The 19,263-nt window shown below is 36.9% G+C and overlaps 1 protein-coding gene across 12 annotated transcripts in view; it reads right to left on the bottom strand.

Annotated features, from left to right (window-relative positions):
- Positions 1-19,263, bottom strand: part of RNF38 (ring finger protein 38) — a 130,489-nt gene that overhangs the window by 20,565 nt on the left and 90,661 nt on the right. For all 12 annotated transcript variants that reach the window (XM_023242439.2, XM_045043683.1, XM_023242438.2 and 9 more), the window contains 2 exons: positions 9,929-10,122; positions 2,596-2,809 (listed from right to left, as the gene is read on the bottom strand). In XM_023242439.2, coding sequence (XP_023098207.2) covers positions 2,596-2,809; positions 9,929-10,122 — 408 coding nt within the window. The remainder of the gene's footprint in view (positions 1-2,595; positions 2,810-9,928; positions 10,123-19,263) is intronic.

Genomic DNA, 19,263 nt, shown 5'->3' on the forward strand with positions numbered 1-19,263 from the left:
ACTTCACCACACATTTAAGTGAATATTTCATTGTATGGATATGCCATATTTTATCTATTCACCAACTGATGGACATAAACTTACTGATTTCTGTACATATAATCTGTATTTGAGCAATGTATCAAATCCTCTCAAATTAGTATGTGTTTTCTTCTACAATTACACAACGAGGAGAAAAATACAATTATTTCTTTCACTGCTTTACATCCATTACTACATTATCTTATTACATTTGGTAGAACTAATATAACATTAAATAAAAATGGACAGAACAAACACTGCTAGTTGCTGATTCATTGCTGGCCAATTAGGATAAAATTAGGATAATTTTATTTATTATATTTAAGTAATTTCCTTCTTGTCCTATCTTATTAGAGTCTTTACTAAATTTTAACTGACTTTTCAACATCTTCTGATAAAATCACTATCATTTTCTCCTATTTGTTGATGTAATATGAATATTTTCATATTAAGCTATCCTCTTATTTGGAATAAATCTTGTTTATTCATAGGTTATTCTTTTTGATACATTGCTAGATTGTATTTCTAAACATCTACTTAGAAAATCTTTCTGTGGGGGTGCCTGGGTGGCTCAGTGGGTTGAGCATCTGACCTCAGCTCAGGTCATGATCTCGCGGTTCGTGAGTTTGAGCCCCGCATCCAGCTCTGTGCTAACAGCCCAGGGCCTGCTTTGAATTCTGTGTCTCCCTCTGTCTCTGCCCCTCCTCTGCTAGCATTCTCTTTCTCAAAATTAAATAAACATTAAAAAATTAAAAAAAAAATGTGTGTATTCGAGAGTTTTCTTCTATCGTTCTTTGGGGATAGTTTCTACAGAAACTAAAGATAGCAATCCCCATTTTATTTTTATTATTTTTATTTACTTTATTATCTTTATTTACTCTTGATATTAAAATGATGTGGATTTCATAAAGTAATCAGAAAACTGGTCTTAAGAAAAGCCTAGAATCATTTGTGTATTATTACATGAGTGTTCCTTAAAGATTAGAAAAATCATCTGTGAAGCCATCTGGTCACTGTACTTCTTCAATGGTAAATCTTTAAGTAGCTTTCACACTTATGTGGTAATTCAAAATTTTCTATTATTGTTGGTTCAATTTTGGAACTTCACATTTTCTGTTGCCCCAGAGTTATATATAGACTTTCATTATAATAGCTAACAACAAAGTTAATTAAGCTAATACCTGCGTACTTATCACTGGTACTAGTTTAAATGATCAAAATAATTCAATTCTTCCAACACTCCTTATAAAATAGTTGTTTTTATTTTACAGTTGAAGAAAATTCTTTGAATGTTTCCTATGTGTATGGATATAGATCTTTTTATCATTCCTACTCCTATTTATGTATTTGTTCTTTTCTCCTTACCCAAGCTCACAAGGTGCTTGTCATTCTTATCAATTTTTCAAAGCACCAGGACTGGGTTTCCTTTGTGCTGCTTCAAAACAGATTTCCATATTATTAATTTTAATTATATTTCCTAGTAATTTATTCTTCTCAATTCTTTTTGGTTTACTCTATTTTCCCCCCTAATTACTCAAGCAATTAGTTCATTTATTTTCAATTTTTAAAACAAATAACGAAGGTTTATAAAAATTTCTCAGAAAACAGTTCTAGGCATATGACTTTCACAGGATTTTTCCTTTAATTTTCCTTAATTATACCCTGCCTCAAATATTTGTGTCATTTTTTAAATCAATTTTCAAACTTATAATTTATAGTTGTATCAGATTATGACCACAAAGAATGTGGTCTAGAAAATGTTTTCTTTTTAGAACTTCTTATTGCATGATAAATTTTTTGAACTGTTTCATTAACACAAGGGAAGAACAAGTCTGATAGAAGATGGTGCCTGGGAGATCATATTTTCTTTCAATTTTTTGTTTCTACACTCTAGTGTAAATGAAAAAAAAGGATGCTAATCTGAGTCTCTTTCCTTTGTTAATTTCTCCTGTCTATAAACTTGATTTTTTCCTCATCCTGAAAATTCAGCAACTTTATTAGAATACATCTAGATTTGTGTTTTTTTGACTTCAGAAACTCCACAGAAATACAAACAATTCTGATCTTTACTCACAGGCTCTGAAGACTGGCAAGCCCTCTTCTCAATTAGTCCCTCAGTTCCTGGCAGGAACAAAAGGAAATGAAGCCTTCTACCTGTCATCTCTTTGGAGACCCATGTAAACCTATAAGCCAAGATGCAACCAAATGTCTCTCCTACTGAATTATTCCAGAAGAAACTGGAAGGGAGAGGAAAATAGGCATATGTATTCAAACCACTAGCTGTCTGCTATCTCCTATTAATCCTGTCATCAGTCATTTCAAACCAACTATTACATGAAGCCATTCTGAGCTTTCATAACCTTGCTCATTTTTTAAAGTTCAACTTTCTTTTCAGCTATGTAGAATTTAAATTTCAATCCTTAAGAATGAATCAATGAATCTAAAACAGCTTCAATTTAGGGAAGATCGTTTCCTTTCAGGTAAAATTAAAACAAATGTACAACAAAAACCAACCTCAAATAAACTGCCACCAACTTTTAGCATCTGTATTTCCTGGACATTCTGTTACTATACCTGATCATGTATGTCAACCATTACTGCATTTTGCTGGGGTGGATGAGCAGCAGGGTGTAACAGACGGGGAGATACATTCGGAGGGTGGAAGGCTCGAGGTTCCTCTATTGCTTGCTGCTGTGCATAAGGGAGATGGTGATAGTTTTCATCTTGACTAATGGAATTATGTCGAGACAGACGATCCCTTCTTCCTCTCTGGCGCCTGACAGGAGGACTGTAATATAGCAAATGTCAAGAAAGTCATTATAATATTTACTGTTGTAATCAATCCATGAGGATTCTGTATTGTCTCTCCTCGCAATCCATCAGTAGTTTATGCTAGGGCAAAAGCCTGAGCAACTAAATAATTGCTATGGTTCCTCATCAGCTCTAAAAACGTATAAATTTAAACAGAATGTATGTTTTTAAAAAAGTAACAAAACTGGTATTCAGCTCTGCATGTACTTAGAAATCAATAGCCCACTAATGAGTCTTTTGTTTTAATTGTATGAAACTGCCCTTTGTATAGGCAAAAGTAGTCAAATATCAGCAATTTTACAGTTTTGACCCACTATTTTGCTCCCTTTATCTTATAAACATATAATAAATTTTAATTTTCATGTATCTTGCCAGTCAGTATTCCACATGTGCTTAATGGGCACTTCATGTTTGTCTATCTGGCTAAGATATACAGAAAGACATAGTTCCTCAAACTGGTAGTTGCCAGAGGGGAGTGGGGTAGGGGGAGCAAAATGAGTGAACGGCGAGTGAGAGGTAGAGGTTTCTAGTTATGGAATGAACAAGTCATGGAGATGAAAAGTACAGCATAGGGAATATAGTCAATGCTATTGTAATAGTGTTGTATGGTGACAGATGGTAGGGTAGGTACACTTGTGATGAGCAAAGCATAACATATAGACTTGTCAAATCACTGTGTTATATACCTGAAACACTGTGTGTCAACTTTACTTCAATTAAAAAAAAAAAAGGAATCAAGAAAGTGAAACACAAATTTTATCAAGTTGTTACTGTGAGCAGACTTCCATTTTCTACTTCTCTACAATTCTACAATTTATCTCCACTGCTTTTTATAATGGCTCAGCACCAATGCAATTCAAAAAAGCAGCCTCATTAAAATGTACTCTACATTGGGCAAAAGAGGCCAAACAGCCCCCTTCCAGACCTAGCTGCACACAGCCACCTCAGCAATCTTCACGGATTATCAGGTCACCTCTGTACTTCTAAATCTGCATCTTCTCACCCCCAACTGCCCAATCTTAAAGAGAACAAGGACACTCTTTGGCGACATTAACTCTTCAATAGTACTCTTGATACCACTCCCCAGGTTCTTGTTCCGTTAACTGCTTCCTCTATCTTTATTTTTAGTATGTCTCTTTTTGCAAAGTCTACATATATTTGCTTCAAAATCTACATATTATATATCATTGAATTTAAGATGCCATCCGCCCTAGAACTCACTTTTTAAATGTTCTGAGATAATTTTAGCATAGTTTTTTTGCATACCCTTCACCACCTAGCTTTCCTTCATGCTAGTATCTTCCATAAGCACAGAGAAATTATTAAAATTAAGAAATAAACCTTGGTACTGTACTATTAAACAAGAGAGCGCATTTCAGATTTCACCAATTTTTCCACCAATATCCCCACTGTTGAGAATCCAATACAAGATCTCATTATTGCAGATAGTTGTCATAGCTCCTTAATCTTCTTCAATGTGACAGTTCCTGTCTTTCCTTATCTTTCATGACCTTGATACCTCTCTGAAGACATTTACTCTGCAGAATGTCTCTCAACCTGGGTTTGTCTGAGTTTTCTCACGATATATCTGATGTTACATATTACTGGAAAGGATACCACAGAGATGTTCTGCCCATTTCAGTGCACCATGTCTAGGGGCACATGACATCAATATGCATAGATCACTGACCATTTGGCTAAACTTGTGTCTGCCAAAACCCTCTATTACAAAACCACCATTCTTCCTTTTGTAATTACCAAATACTTGGGGGTGAGTTACTTTGAGAACATGCAAACATTCTGCTTCTGCTGAAAGTTTTGCCAATAATTTTAGCATGCATGAATGGATATTCAGCTATCATTATTACTCTATTCTAATGTTGATTTCCTATTCCCCTCATTTCTTCTACATGTATTGATTGGAATTCTGTAAGGAAGAACTGTCACTTCTCTCCCACTTTTGTTTATTCAGTTATTTATAATCAGTATGAACTCACAGATATTTTATTGTTTGGGTTATAATCCACACTACTGTTTTTGTTGTTCAAATTATTTCAACTCTGTGCACTTTGTTTAGTTCCTGTATCCTTTCACTACATCTCTTATCCTTTGGAGTACTTCCTTAATATCTGGCACCACAATACATGCTCCCTCATCCTGTATTTTCCCTATACCAGTTCTGGAATTAACCAGTTCTCCAAAGAGCCTTGGTTCTTTTAATTGCAGAATGGTATTCAGAAGAGAGGTGTGCTTACTCCTACACATGAATCACTATTTTTAGCCTCCCTAAAAGAACAAAACAAGAAAATGTATCTACATATACTAACTCATGTGTGTGCACATATCTTTTGTATCTGTACAGATATTTTAAAGGACTGTATTATGAGGTGCCTGGCTGGCTCAGTTGGTGGAACCTGAGGAACTCTTGATCTTGGGGTTGTGAGTTTGAGTCCCACATTGGGTGTAGAGATTACTTAAAAAGAAAATCTTAAAAAAGTAAAATAAAGGACTGTTTTATGTATCACTAAAAAGAGGAAAAGTTGCTAATTAAACTATGATATACCATCAATTCTAAGTCCTTACTAGATGTTAACATGGGAAAAAATATGTACCTTAAAATCAAAATAGAATGTATGTGCTCAGATCATTCATCTCCTGAAAATCTATTCAACCTATACACAAACTTTAAGGTCCCCTTTTATTATTGTTCTATTCTGTTGTTGCCACTTGTTCTCACTTCTCTACTCAAAAATAATTTCAACAGCATTCACACTAAACACAAATTAAGATCCAAGTCCTCATGCTGACATGTATATCTCTGTATCTTCACTATATGGCCCCTCGTTAAATGGTAGGTATGTCTTTGTGACACAGTATTTAGGAAGCAGAACTGGAAAATCTAGAAATAAGAAATGATAAAATATGGACAAATATTTCTTTCAGTTGACTTTATCGTATTGTCATTTTATTTTAGGTGTATCAACTGTAAATAGCCCAAAGCTGTTCCCTCCTCTTTACCTGCCTTTTGTTAGATGGAGTTTTCTAGATATACATCTGTTTCAATGTGTAGAAGCTATACATTCTGTATTTCTATTCTCCTAGTAATTACCCTTAATACACTCTTCTCTTTCTGTCCCCATCTCATGTGCAGATCTTTTCCATATTTCTTTTGTATTTTTCTAAATGTTTATTTATTTAAGAGAGAGAGCATGTGTGCAAGCAGGAGGGAGAAGGGCAGAGTGAGAGGGAGAGAGAGCCCCAAGCAGGCTCCATGCTGTCAGTGCAGAGCCCAACACATGGATCAATCTCATAAACGGGGAGATCATGACCTGAGCCAAAATCAAGAGTCAGATGCTTAGCTGACTGATATGCCCAAGCACCCCTCTTTCTCTTTTTTAGTCTTTTTGAAGTTCATTTATTTTGAGAGAGAGAGAGAGAGAGACCATGCACACTAGCAGGGGAGGGGCAGAGAGAGAAGGAGAGGATCCCAAGCAGGGTCCAAGCTATCAGCGTGAAGCCCAATGCGGGGCTTGAACGCACAAACTGTGAGATCGGGACCTGACCTGAAACCAAGAGTTGAACGCTTAACCTACTGAGCCACCTTCTTTCTCTTTTTTAAACAGACCTTATTCAGACTTAAAAGCATGTCATTGTTTCCTTTGCCAACCAACGGTCTTGAATCGTAGTTCTTGCATTTATCCTTCTGCTTCCTGGGGAGAGTATAATTTTTAATAATTCTTTCAAGGAGGATTTCTTGCTGGTCAATTTTGTCTTTGAATATTTGAAATGTTTTTATGTTTGGGCTTTACACTTAGATGATAAGGCAGCTAGCAGAACTCAAAAAAGTTTCTGTCTTGGAATATTTGTCAATTTTTTATTTGTCCTTCGTGTATGTTCTGAAAGTTCAAATCCTGTTCAAAACTCAGTCTTTCTTACATTCTGGGAAATGATTTTGCATTGTTTCTTTACAAAGGTCCCAAACATAGGGGAAACCACAAGAGACTCTTAAATACAAAGAACTGAGGGTTGCTGGAGGGGGGTGGGTGGATGGGTTAAATGAGTGATGGGTATTAAGGAGGGCACTTGTTGGGATGAGCACTGGGTTTATTATTACAGAAGCAATTTATCACTAAATTCTACTCCTGAAATCATTATTACACTATATGTTAACTTAGATTTAAATAAAATTTGAAAATTAAAAAAAAAAAAAAGAATAAAATAGAATAAAAAGGTCCCCCCATGAGGAGCGCCGGGGTGATTTAGTTGGTTAAGCATTCTGACTCTTGGTTTCAGCTCAGGTCATGATCTCGTGGTCATGGAATTGAGCCCCTGCACTGGGATTCTCTCTCTGCCCCTTCCCTGCTCACACTCTCTCTCTTAAAATAAATAAATAAACTTAAAAAAAATTTTTTTTAAGTGGTCCCTTCAATTGTCTCCATCTGAAAATATTATTAGACATACTTAGAACTGATGGCTCGGTCTCTATATTTAAACTTTTTTTTATCCACACTTCATTTTGCCTTTTATACTATATCTGGGAAAATTTCTCCACTTGATCTTCCAGAAACTAGGACACCTTTTCTACATATTTACTAATTCTAAATTCTACCAAGTAAGGTTTCTAGTTGATTTTTATGGATATAGTATCTTCTTGCATCTCTCTCATGTTACACTTACTCAAAAATTCTGTCTGTTCTATTAACGGTTTCTTCAAGTTCTTTGTTTTATTGAGTTTAGCGTCCTTCTTTCATTTTGTATCTGAAATTATGTTAGACTGTTGTTGGATATTACATCTACTTGCACGGCCTGCTTCTGGGAGGATATCTGGCAACTAAGTGTATTAGTTAGCCTACAATAAAATATCAAAGGGAGAATGGCGTAAGGAATCCTAACAGACTGCTGGGCAGGATAAGCCCATAGTTAAGTTTTCCAGGTTAAGTGCTCCCTATCCTTCCCCTTTGTGTTTCCATGACCTTAGAGCACAAAGCTTCTCTTCAATTTTAGAACCCACAGCTAGCTACCACTACCATCTGGAACAGACACTTCTGACATTCCCTTGCTGGCCCAGAGCCTTTACTCCTAGGCTTATACACTATTGACATGTTTCCACATGTACACGAGGAAATGTGTACATGAAAGGTTCCTAATAACACTCTTTATAATAGTAAGAAACTGAACATCACCATTACTCATTAGTAGATAGAAACATAAATAATGGCATATTAATATAATGGAGAACTACTGCTACCCACATTAAAAATAGAATGCTTAGGAAACAAAGTAAAAAACGAATACATTTAAATGAAAGTAAAATTAGCAAAAACTAAAATTACATCATTTTAGAATACATTCATAAGTATTAGAAAGTAGTAAAGGAATGTCGTCAAATCACAGGACAGGGTTTATCCTTTAGGAAGGATGAATAGGGTCTTGTGAAGTAGTAACAATGTTTTATTTTAACCTGGGTGTTGGTACACTTGTGTGTTACCTTTTTTTTTTTTTTAATTTTTTTTTTTAATGTTTATTTATTTTTGAGACAGAGAGAGAGCATGAACGGGGGAGGGGCAGAGAGAGAGGGAGACACAGAATCTGAAACAGGCTCCGGGCTCCGAGCTGTCAGCACAGAGCCCGATGCAGGGCTCGAACTCATGGAATGCGAGGTTATGACCTGGGCTGAAGTCGGACGCTCAACCGACCGAGCCACCCAGGCGCCCGTGTGTTACCCTTTTAAGTGTATGCTTGTTTTACAGGTTCTTTTGAAAGCATGACACATTTCACCATAAAACAATAGGAAAGATTACAGTAGATGCTCAGGTTGTAACCCTGAAACAACTAACCATATTGTCTCAGCTACTGTATTTAACAGCTATAAAATATTTTACCTGGTTGACATACATTATTTTAAACATTCCCATAAAATTGGGTAAAAACGCACCAGGTGATGTAAAAGTCTTAGGGTCTCAACAGAACATAACTCAGAAACAGGTTTATTTTGTCTCATTTAGAACAAAGAATGGTAGTTTTAAGATCCTTCATTATTAGTTTCCTAGGGCTGCCATAACAAAATACCACAGACTAGGTGGCTTAAACAACAAAAATTAATTTTCTCATTGTTCTGGAGACTGAAAGTCCAAGATCAAGATGTCAGCATGGCTGGTTTCTGGTGAGAGCTCTCTTCCTGGTTTGCAGGATGACCACCTTTTTCACTGTCCTTACATGCCAGACTGAGTGAGCTTTCTGGTGTCTCTTCTTATAAGGGCACCAATCCTATTGGATTGGGGGCCCCACCCTTATGACTTCATTCAACCTTAGTTACTTCCTTAGAGACCCCATCTCCAAATACAGCCACACTGGGGAATTAGGGCTTCAACTATGAATTTTGAGAAGACACATTCAGTCCATAACACCTTCCTAACTCCAGACCTTCAATATTTCTTAGATTACCAACATACTGGACATGCAAACAGCTGCCTCACTCCAAGGATTCACGATTTCCCTGAATAAGAAATGTATGTACTCAGGCCACAACTAAAGAGGAAGAAGCTCAGAAGAAATACATTCCCCCAGGAAAGAAAGACAGGGGCCAAGTCCCATGAGAGAGAGGACTGAGCACTGAAGTAAACTTCAGTCACTCTTTTGTACTAGAGGCTCCACGGTTTTAGAAGAAACCTAACTAAGTTCCCAATTGCCTTAAGGATACACAAGAAATAGGAATGGACTAAAAAAGAGTATCTCATTTCTAGGATTTCTGTATTTCATTACAGCTGTGAGCTATAAAATTCATTTTTCTGTAATCAGGATTGTAGGCTAGCCTACAAAACACCTTAAACCATAAAGTAGCTGAATGCATATATGATGGCATAGATTGATTTTAGGTAAATCACTTTAGCCTCTTTGAATTTCTTCACCTGTCAACCATAAGCTAAATGAACTCTCATGATCTTGTGTGGAAGTCTATAAATAATGTCACCTTCTTCATGTGAATGTGTATGAATGTTTATAAAATGCCTATAGAAAAAATGCTTTTTGACATAAACAAAACAAAACAAATCTATCAATGGAAGAGAATTTAAGAAATACATTGTAATCAACTAACCTTCTTCTGTTGCGTGCAGGTGTGTTGCATCGTTCCCCTGAGAAGTGATGTTGGCTTGATCGAACTGAAGGGGGCTGCCTATTTGATGTCATCTCCCATGGTCGCATTGGTGGTGAGGGAGCTGGTGATGCTGATGTATAATCAAAGACTGAATGAGAGAGGCGCTGTCTCTTGGGACTCGGACTATCTTCACTCTGCCAATGCAACAAAATCAATCAACTTAATGAGACGTTTTAAGGATTTTGCATTACTATATACGCACAGGCGTTTAAACATATTTACCTTAAAGAGTAAAGGAGGGGAAAAATATGCTGTCAACCCAAATTAAATATCTTTAAAGAAAAAAGAGGCTGAATAGGGGAAGGGAGATACACAGTAAGTATCAAATGGAAAGTAAAATCTGTTTCTTAAAAGTCATCATAAAACTCATGGACATTTAAGATGAACAAGGCAATAAACAATTGTATGGAACTTGACCATTTATTTAAAACCCCAAACCAATTCCACTATGCTCCCCCATCAGTTAAGTTACCATTTTTAGAGATCAGTTCTCATCTGTGAGATCAGCTGAGGAGGGGGAATAATTTTAGTAGGCCCTTGACTTGATTCTAAATAACACCCTTCTGCTTCTTTATTCCCACTATTTAAGGTCATTACATTGTCTTTAATAAGGGTGAGAGGAATAAAGTAACATTTTTATGAAACAGATAAAGAGTCAACTGATCTAGATCATTAGTTCTTAACGAGAACATTACAGCATTTTGAGGAAGACACAGAGTTTCAGGTAAATCGTGGGAGTGGTGAATAATTCAAAACCTGTACCTGTTACACATTGAGTTTTCAAGGATCACAGCATCACTAGCTATAAAATTGGTATGGATCTCTTAGTTGAATTAGTAACTCTCTAGGATTCTCCATAGAATTTTCCCATCCAGTCTCACAGAAACTATCAAAATTTCAAGTTAACCAATGTCTGGCTAACCAATGTCTATCTATTTTCTAAGAGAACCTCTCTTATCTCAAATCTACTCCTTCAAGTTCTAATTACTTGGTCATTAGAGCACTTTTGGGTGCAAAATAATTGGTGTCTGCTGCCAGCACAAAAAAAATCGGATTAGCAAAAGAGTATATGGGGCTACAATACTACAACATTAGATTTAAAGAGATAAACAAGAATTAACTAAACTGATAAAAATAAATTCCTAAATGGTTACTTTTGATCATTCCACATTATTAAGCAGAGGTGTTCCAAAAACGATGTCACTGTCTTTCTATATTTAAAAGTATTATAATTCAGGATGCCTGGGTGGCTCAGTCAGTTAAGCATCTGACTCTTGATTTCGTCTCAGGTCATGATTTCACTGTGAGATTGAGCCCTGCGCCAGGCTCTGCGCTGACAGTGCGAAGCCTGCTTGGAATTCTCTCTCTGCCCTTCTCTGGCTCGTGTGCTGATTCTCTCTCTTTCTCTCTCTCAAAATAAATAAACTTTAAAAAGGATAATTCAAATTTATCATTATAATTAAAATAGTAAATAGTTTTCAGAACCATAAAGAAACACCTTATTTTCTCCCTAGATTTAATGGTGCTTGCTATTAAAAGTATGTTTGTTTTTACCTTTTGATTTTAAGAAGAAAATCAGTTATGTTCTGATAACCCTAAAACTTCAAAAATACCAATGAAATGTAGATATTTTGATTAAAACAAAGCAGAATGATCAATACCTGGCAAAGTCATACATTAACTACACAGAAGCACTAGAAATAAGTGATCTCTGGTTGGTCAACCAAATTTGACTTTTTTTTTTTTAAACTACCAAACTCTAGTAACCAATCACGATCTTCAGTTTTCATATATGTATCTTATACTGCGAAGCTTAATGCAAGCTATCATAGGGACTTTGAATTCTAAAAAGTCACTGCCCAAAATGGAGGGGAATGGTACAAACCCACAAAAACAAACTGCAAATGCATTGTTTTTAAGAGACAAGGTGACTGGGAAAGTTCCCTATCTCTTCTGTGTGCTGTGATAGATTCACATTAGTGAAAAAGAGGAGACAAAGAATAGGAAGTGGAGGGAAGTGAGCTATTCATTAGTACTACGGTAATAACTCTTCCTATTTTACTCAAAGTAATAGAAAACCAAAATAGATATTTAAAGACAGGGACATATTAAAAAGTTAGTTTACTACATATATACAACATGGTTTCATCACATTCCTCATCAATTTTAGTACTCCAAAGAACTCCAAAAATATCCTCAGTTTCCAGAAAAGGGAAGTAGGAATAACCTACAAAGAAACAGGAATTAGATTAGCATTCCCTCAGAAAACAAAAGATGCTAAAAATGCTGAGGGAAAATATTGAACCTAGAATTTTATACTCCAACCTAACTACTAATCTACTGTGAAGGCAAAAGGAAAGACTTGCCAGATATATAAAGGTTCAAAGCTGCTTCTCACACATCTTTCAAAAAATCTTACTTGATTGATTTTATGTGTGCACACATGTGTGTGCTGTCTTTTATTTGAGGACACAGACACACACAGAGGATCCAATGAACAGTAATAGTAACTCAGAAGTGCAATGAAAAGACATCTCAGGACTGAAAAGTATTCCAATTAGAACAAGCTAGAGGACTCCAAGAAATATACTCTAAATAATATGAGTTCAAAAACAGTACGACTGAGAACTTGGAAGTTCTTACAAAACTTAAGCACATGGTTATTCTGTCATAGGAAGTATAAAAGGTAACCAGGGGTGCCTGGGTGGCTCAATCGGTTAAGCACTGGACTTCGGCTAAAGTCATGATCTCATGGCTCCTGGGTTTGAGCCCCGCATGGGGCTCTGTGCTGACAGCTCAGAGCCTGGAGTCTGCTGGGGATACTGTGTCTCCCTCTCTCTCTGCCCCCTCCCCTGCCCACGCTCTGTCTCTCAAAAATAAAAAACGTTAAAATTTTTTTTTCTGAAAGGTAACCAGAGTCTAGAAAAAACAAAGATGAAAACAAATCCATTATCATTTTGTCACCTAAAGCATCCCTGGAGTAGAACAGGTAGAAGATTATATCTTCTCCTCCATGGGCCAACATGCTACTTAGTCCTGAAATGACTATAATAGATACTCCTAACACTATGGAGACTGTTCACTGGTTTTCAATTTTATAATCAACCTAGACAAGGCGTGAAAGATCACCATTGTAGTTACAGAAAAAAATATGTAAGTACTGTAAACTTTGGTAAATTAAGTATAAAGACTTGTTTTGACAAAAGCATGGACTAAATGTAAAAATCCTAATAGAAACATCTAGAAATAATGGCTTAAATACAACAAAAATATTTTTAAAGTTTATTTATATTGAGAGAGATCGAGAGATTGAGAGAGAGCAAATGTGAAAGTGGGGAGGGGTAGCAGAGAGAGAGAGGGAGAGAGAATCCCAAGCAGGTCCATGCTGTCAGCGCAGACCCAGACGCAAGGCTCAAACCCATGAACTGAACCGTGAGAGCATGACTGGAGCAAAATCAAGAGTCAGATGCTTAACCAGACTGAGCCACCCAGGTGTCCCAACAAAAATAGTTTTTAAATGTAACAATGAACTCAGAAAAAAAAGGGAAACTACCAAGGACCAGAAACAAAGGGGAAAACCAAAAACCAGATTTGGTTTGTTTTTTTTTTTAATTTTTTTTTTTCAACGTTTATTTATTTTTGGGACAGAGAGAGACAGAGCATGAACGGGGGAGGGGCAGAGAGAGAGGGAGACACAGAATCGGAAACAGGCTCCAGGCTCTGAGCCATCAGCCCTGAGCCTGACGCAGGGCTCGAAATCACCGATGGCGAGATTGTGACCTGGCTGAAGTCGGATGCTTAACCGACTGCGCCACCCAGGCGCCCCAGATTTGGTTTATCTTGGGGTGGGACACAGAAGCTATGGCCTTATCACTCACTGAACCCTGCAAAGAGCCAAAGTTTCCCAAGTACTATACTTGCAATAAAAGGGAAGACTAGTGGGGCGCCTGGGTGGCTCAGTGGGTTGTGAGTCTGACTTCGGCTCAAGTCATGATCTCACGGTTTGTGGGTTCAAGCCCCATGTCGGGAGCCTGGAGCGAGCTTTGGATTGTGTGTCTCCCTTTCTCTCTGCCCTTCCCTCGCTCATGCTCTGTCTCTTTCTCTCAAAAATAAATAAACATTTAAAAAAAGGGGGGGGGGGAGACTAGAAAAAGCCCACTGGCATGGAGAATCAATAAGAAAACAGATCTACTCTGGACTGGACTGGAAATTGAAGAAGAGATTTATCCTGAGAATTCAAACCACAGGTTAGCTCCTCAACACCAAGTTTAGGGTTCAATTTTTTTTTATTACCCACAGAGGTTGCCTATGAGCCTCTAAGCTTAGAAATTAATATAGAAACTGGTCCAGAATTATGCGGCTACAAATTCTCTTGGCAGAGGTGAATGCACAGCAGAATCTGGAGGAATACTCCCCTGACCTTGGACAGTGGTTCTTCTACTTCTGCAAGTGTCAGCAACACCAGATTGTTCGGCCTGCTCTTCAGTCTCTGATTAAGAAATTTTGGATCAGGGCCCAAGAATCTTCATTTGTAACACAATCTTGGGTGATGGTTGCTGCTGCTGGTGTGGGACTACACTTTGAGAACTACCAAAACAAGTTAAGGGACTCTCTTAGCAAAAGTCCCGAAGGATAGACTCGCCATAAAAGAGAAATTTACTTTTTCAATTTTCAGTGGAAGAATTTCCCTTTTTTCCTTGTTGACTCTGTGCTAGTGGGCTGACTTTAGAAAGTTCCAGAAGTTGATTCAAATGAGGCACAAATACTGTCCGTTTTGGTACAGAATACTGGTGCAGATTTAGGGATCAAGGGAGGCAAGAGAGGGAGGAAAGGAAGAAGAACAAAAGAAATCTAGCTTGCTAGCTTTTATACTTGGTATTAAACATCTGATAAAATGAATTACACCTCTATTAACACCAAATCACCTTAAAAATTTTCTAAGTATTTATTTTTGACAGAGAGAAAGAAATGGAACACAAGTGGGGGAAGGGAAGAGAGAGAGGGAATCTGAAGCAGGCTCCAGGCTCAGAGCTGTCAACACAGAGCCCAACGTGGGGCTCAAAATCATGAACCACGAGATCATAACTTGAGCTGAAGTAGGACGCTTAACACAATGAGCCACCCAGGTGTCCCAACACCAAATCATCTTTATAGCCAAAATATCATCATTAGAAGTGAAAACAACCCTGGAGACATAAAAATGCATTGCACAATTCCAAAAGTAAGTCTAAAGTCATTAAAATCAAAATGTTATGGTAAAAGAAATATGTACACACATGCAACACATATGCATGTATATATATACATATATAAAATACATATTCTTATATAGATATCTTATATATTCATATATAATTATGTAAAAAGAAATGTTATCTAATAAAATTAAATTTATACATCTCAATCAGCAAGTCTTGGAGATAAAGCGAGATCCTGTGGAGACCAACTTTTCCCAAAGTGGAAACAGATTCCAAGTTGTAGATAAAAACTGGAAACTGAGGGGCGCCTGGGTGGCGCAGTCGGTTAAGCGGCCGACTTCAGCCAGGTCACGATCTTGCGGTCCGTGAGTTCGAGCCCCGCGTCAGGCTCTGGGCTGATGGCTCGGAGCCTGGAGCCTGTTTCCGATTCTGTGTCTCCCTCTCTCTCTGCCCTTCCCCCATTCATGCTCTGTCTCTCTCTGTCCCAAAAATAAATAAACGTTGAAAAAAAAAATTAAAAAAAAAAAACAAAACTGGAAACTGAAATGGCCTCTGACTTCAGCTACCAGTAGTGAGCCTCATGGACCTCCTTCTCAAAGTAGCAAGGTGGCAACTGGGAGGGGCCAGACAGGTGGGGGTAAAATTACACAATAATATGGTCCTTTCCCTCCACTTATCATTCAAGACTATTTTTCATCTCTTACAAATAAGCACAGCATGACTTAGAGTCCCCATTTCGGAAGTGCCTGGGTGGCTCAATTGGTTAAGTGTCCAACTCTTGATTTCGGCTTAGGTCATAACCTCATGGATTGGGAGTTCATGGAGCCTGCTTGGGATTCTCTGTCTCTGCTCTCTGCCCCTCCCTCTCTAGCAAAAATAAACTTAAAAAAAAAAAAAAAGAAAAGAAAAGAATCCGTAATTCACTTTTTAAACTCCCAGACTTTCTCTACTTGCCTTAACTATCTTTGGCAAAAGATAAAATTTCTCATTTCACAATTAAGAAATAAACGCTAAATTTATTTATTTATTTATTTATTTATTTTTAATTTTTTTTTCAATGTTTATTTATTTTTGGGACAGAGAGAGACAGAGCATGAACGGGGGAGGGGCAGAGAGAGAGGGAGACACAGAATCGGAAACAGGCTCCAGGCTCTGAGCCATCAGCCCAGAGCCTGACGCGGGGCTCGAACTCACGGACCGCGAGATCGTGACCTGGCTGAAGTCGGACGCTTAACCGACTGCGCCACCCAGGCGCCCCATAAACGCTAAATTTAAATGGCCCAGAGAAAACACTGAATTCCATTCATTTTACCTTTTTTTTTTTTTAATGTTTATTTATTTTTGAGAGAGAGAGAGAGAGCATGTGAGTAGGGGAGGGACAGAGAGAGAGGGAGACACAGAATCCCAAGCAGGCTCCAGGCTCTGAGCTGTCACCACAAAGCCCGATGCGGGGGCTCAAACTCACAAGCTGTGAGATCATGATGACCTGAGCCGAAGTCAGATGCTTAACCAACTGAGCCACCCAGGAACCCCTGAATTCCATTCATTTTAATAGATGTGAAAGTACTTAAGAAACTAAAACACTCCATATAAAGCAATTTGGTAATAAAGAATATCCATCAAGACAAGACTCTTGTTTTGTTTTTGCAAAGGAAGGATATAAGTAAGGAAAAGCAGGAAATTAACAATTCATATTTGAATCACACAATATGGCTTAAGAAAAGATCTCTAAATATTCTCATTTAATTTTCTACAATCTGAAGTCTTTGTTTAAACTACATCCAGATTAATGTGTTTCTATTAGTCAAGATGAACCAAAGACAACTGAATGATTACACTGCCCTTGAACTACACAATGTATAGTCCTGTTTCACATAATTCACATTGGACTTCAATGTATAGCTCTGCTATTCCTCAGCTCAAAATATTTCAGAATAAAATCTAAACTCATAACCACACTACCAGTACATCTTCCTGGGATGTTATCTTACTTGTAGCTACAGAGGGGAAAGAGGCTTTGAATACTGTATTTTCAAAAGCATACATCAAAAAAAAAATCAGAACTTTTGCTTTTTGATATTGTTCAAGTTAGTGTATTTTCATGAAATATGTGCAGTGAGTGCTTCGAAAGGGATTCTAGTGATATAGCATTGCAGTCCTATCATAATGAGAATTCAATATTGTGTGAAAATGATGTTACTACCACTGGCCATAACTGCTAGTCCAGGAGTGGCTTCCTGGGTTTAGGGAGGCCTGAATGGCTAGTTTTTTAAGAATATATTAATGACCTTATGTTCTATTTTTTTTCTTAATGTTTAATCACACAAAACATCATTCATTGGTTCACAAAAACATTACCTTGATGGTGTAATTTGTTTTCAAATGTTAGTTCCACCAAAGCATTTGATTTTATGTATCATGAATCTGACTGTAATAATTTTAAGCTGTAAACACAAATCAATGGTTAAAATAAAAAATCTGAAGCATAAGTATGAAACCAATGAAAACGGAGAAGATAATAAGAACAATTTGAAATCAAGGGATCCCTCTGAGATAACCAGGTAGAGCTGTTCTGCAGACAGCTCAAGTCCAGAGACTAGAAATTTAAGGAGTTTTTGGTATACAGATAGATGGTAGGTTAATGAAGGTACAGACATGGACAAAATTTCCCCAAACAACTTATACAGTGAAAAGAAGGTCCAATATTGAACTCTAAAAAATATTTCATGCTGAGTAGTTCATGAGACAGTGGATGGAGTGTGGTGATAGAAGGCTCGGTGAAATGGAGCAAGGATTCAACTAAAAGGTCAAGCAAGATGGGGACTGAAAAACATCCACTGTGTTTAACAACAAGGAGCTCAGTGACATGGAGTTATTTCTTTGTAATAGGATTTAGTATCTATTATGGCATATTGCCCCTTACAACAATTTTCAAAAAAGGTTTTTTTCCCCTCTGTCTTTTCTTTGAAAATCTTTCTTATGAATTTAGAATAACTCTATAAGGTTTCTAAAATCATTAAAATTCTAATATTTTGGCTGGAATTTTTACTGTCTATAAATTTGTTGGAGAAGAGATTTTTTTTTTTTTTACAATAAGTAGTCTTCTCTTTCAGAAACCTAGTCTATTTCTCTGTGTATCAATCATGAAAATTTCAATCACCTAATTAACTTTTGTAAATTTACAAAATAAAGTATCAGACAGCTATCATTAGGTAGGATACATGCATACGCCCTTGAAACCAAGGGGTGTGCTAGACATGAAATCTAAGTTCCCTACAATGCATCTGTTTTATGAAAGCACACTATCTACAATCACAATCAATGGATTGATTGATGGCACAGAAACTTAATTTTAAAACTGTAAGGGGCTGAGAGAGACAAGAGGGAGTTTTGGGGGAGATGAAAGTGTTCTATTGTCTTGTTTGAGATGGTGGTTCCACATCTGTATGTATTCATCAAAAGTCACAGACTTGTACACCAAAAGGGTGAATTTTACTGTATGTTAATTATACCTTAATTTTAAATTTCTAAAACTATAGGGAGTACCTTTGATTCTAATGTTAAATATAGACTAATTTTTATAGAGATGCAAATATGCCCACACATGTACATTTCTTCTGTAAGAAAACTCAGACTGACAAATATACAAAGCCATCATTTTCACAGAAATTAAAATATCAACTCAATATACACTGGGAAAGGCATACAAGAATATTCATGGCAACACTACTGCTTGTGATAACAGTAAAAAAACTGTAAACTACTGGAAATGTCGATTAAAAAGAACAGGAATAAACTACAGCATATTCATATAAATGAAACACTAAAAGAAAAATGAATCAACTACATACATGGCTACAAGCATCATTATGGATGAGTCTCAAAATGACAAAATACAAAGTATGATAACATTTATATTAAGTTCAGAAAGTAAACAGTATAGTGATACTGTCTGAAGGATACTGCATGTGATGAAACCACACAGAGAAACCAGGGATACTAAACACAAAACTCAAGAGTTTTACCCAAGGCACAAGTATCAGACAGCAGGTAGATAGATGGAAGGTCATATGAAGA

Source organism: Felis catus, chromosome D4 (assembly GCF_018350175.1).
Source record: "Felis catus isolate Fca126 chromosome D4, F.catus_Fca126_mat1.0, whole genome shotgun sequence".
NCBI classification, from domain to species: Eukaryota; Metazoa; Chordata; class Mammalia; order Carnivora; family Felidae; genus Felis; species Felis catus.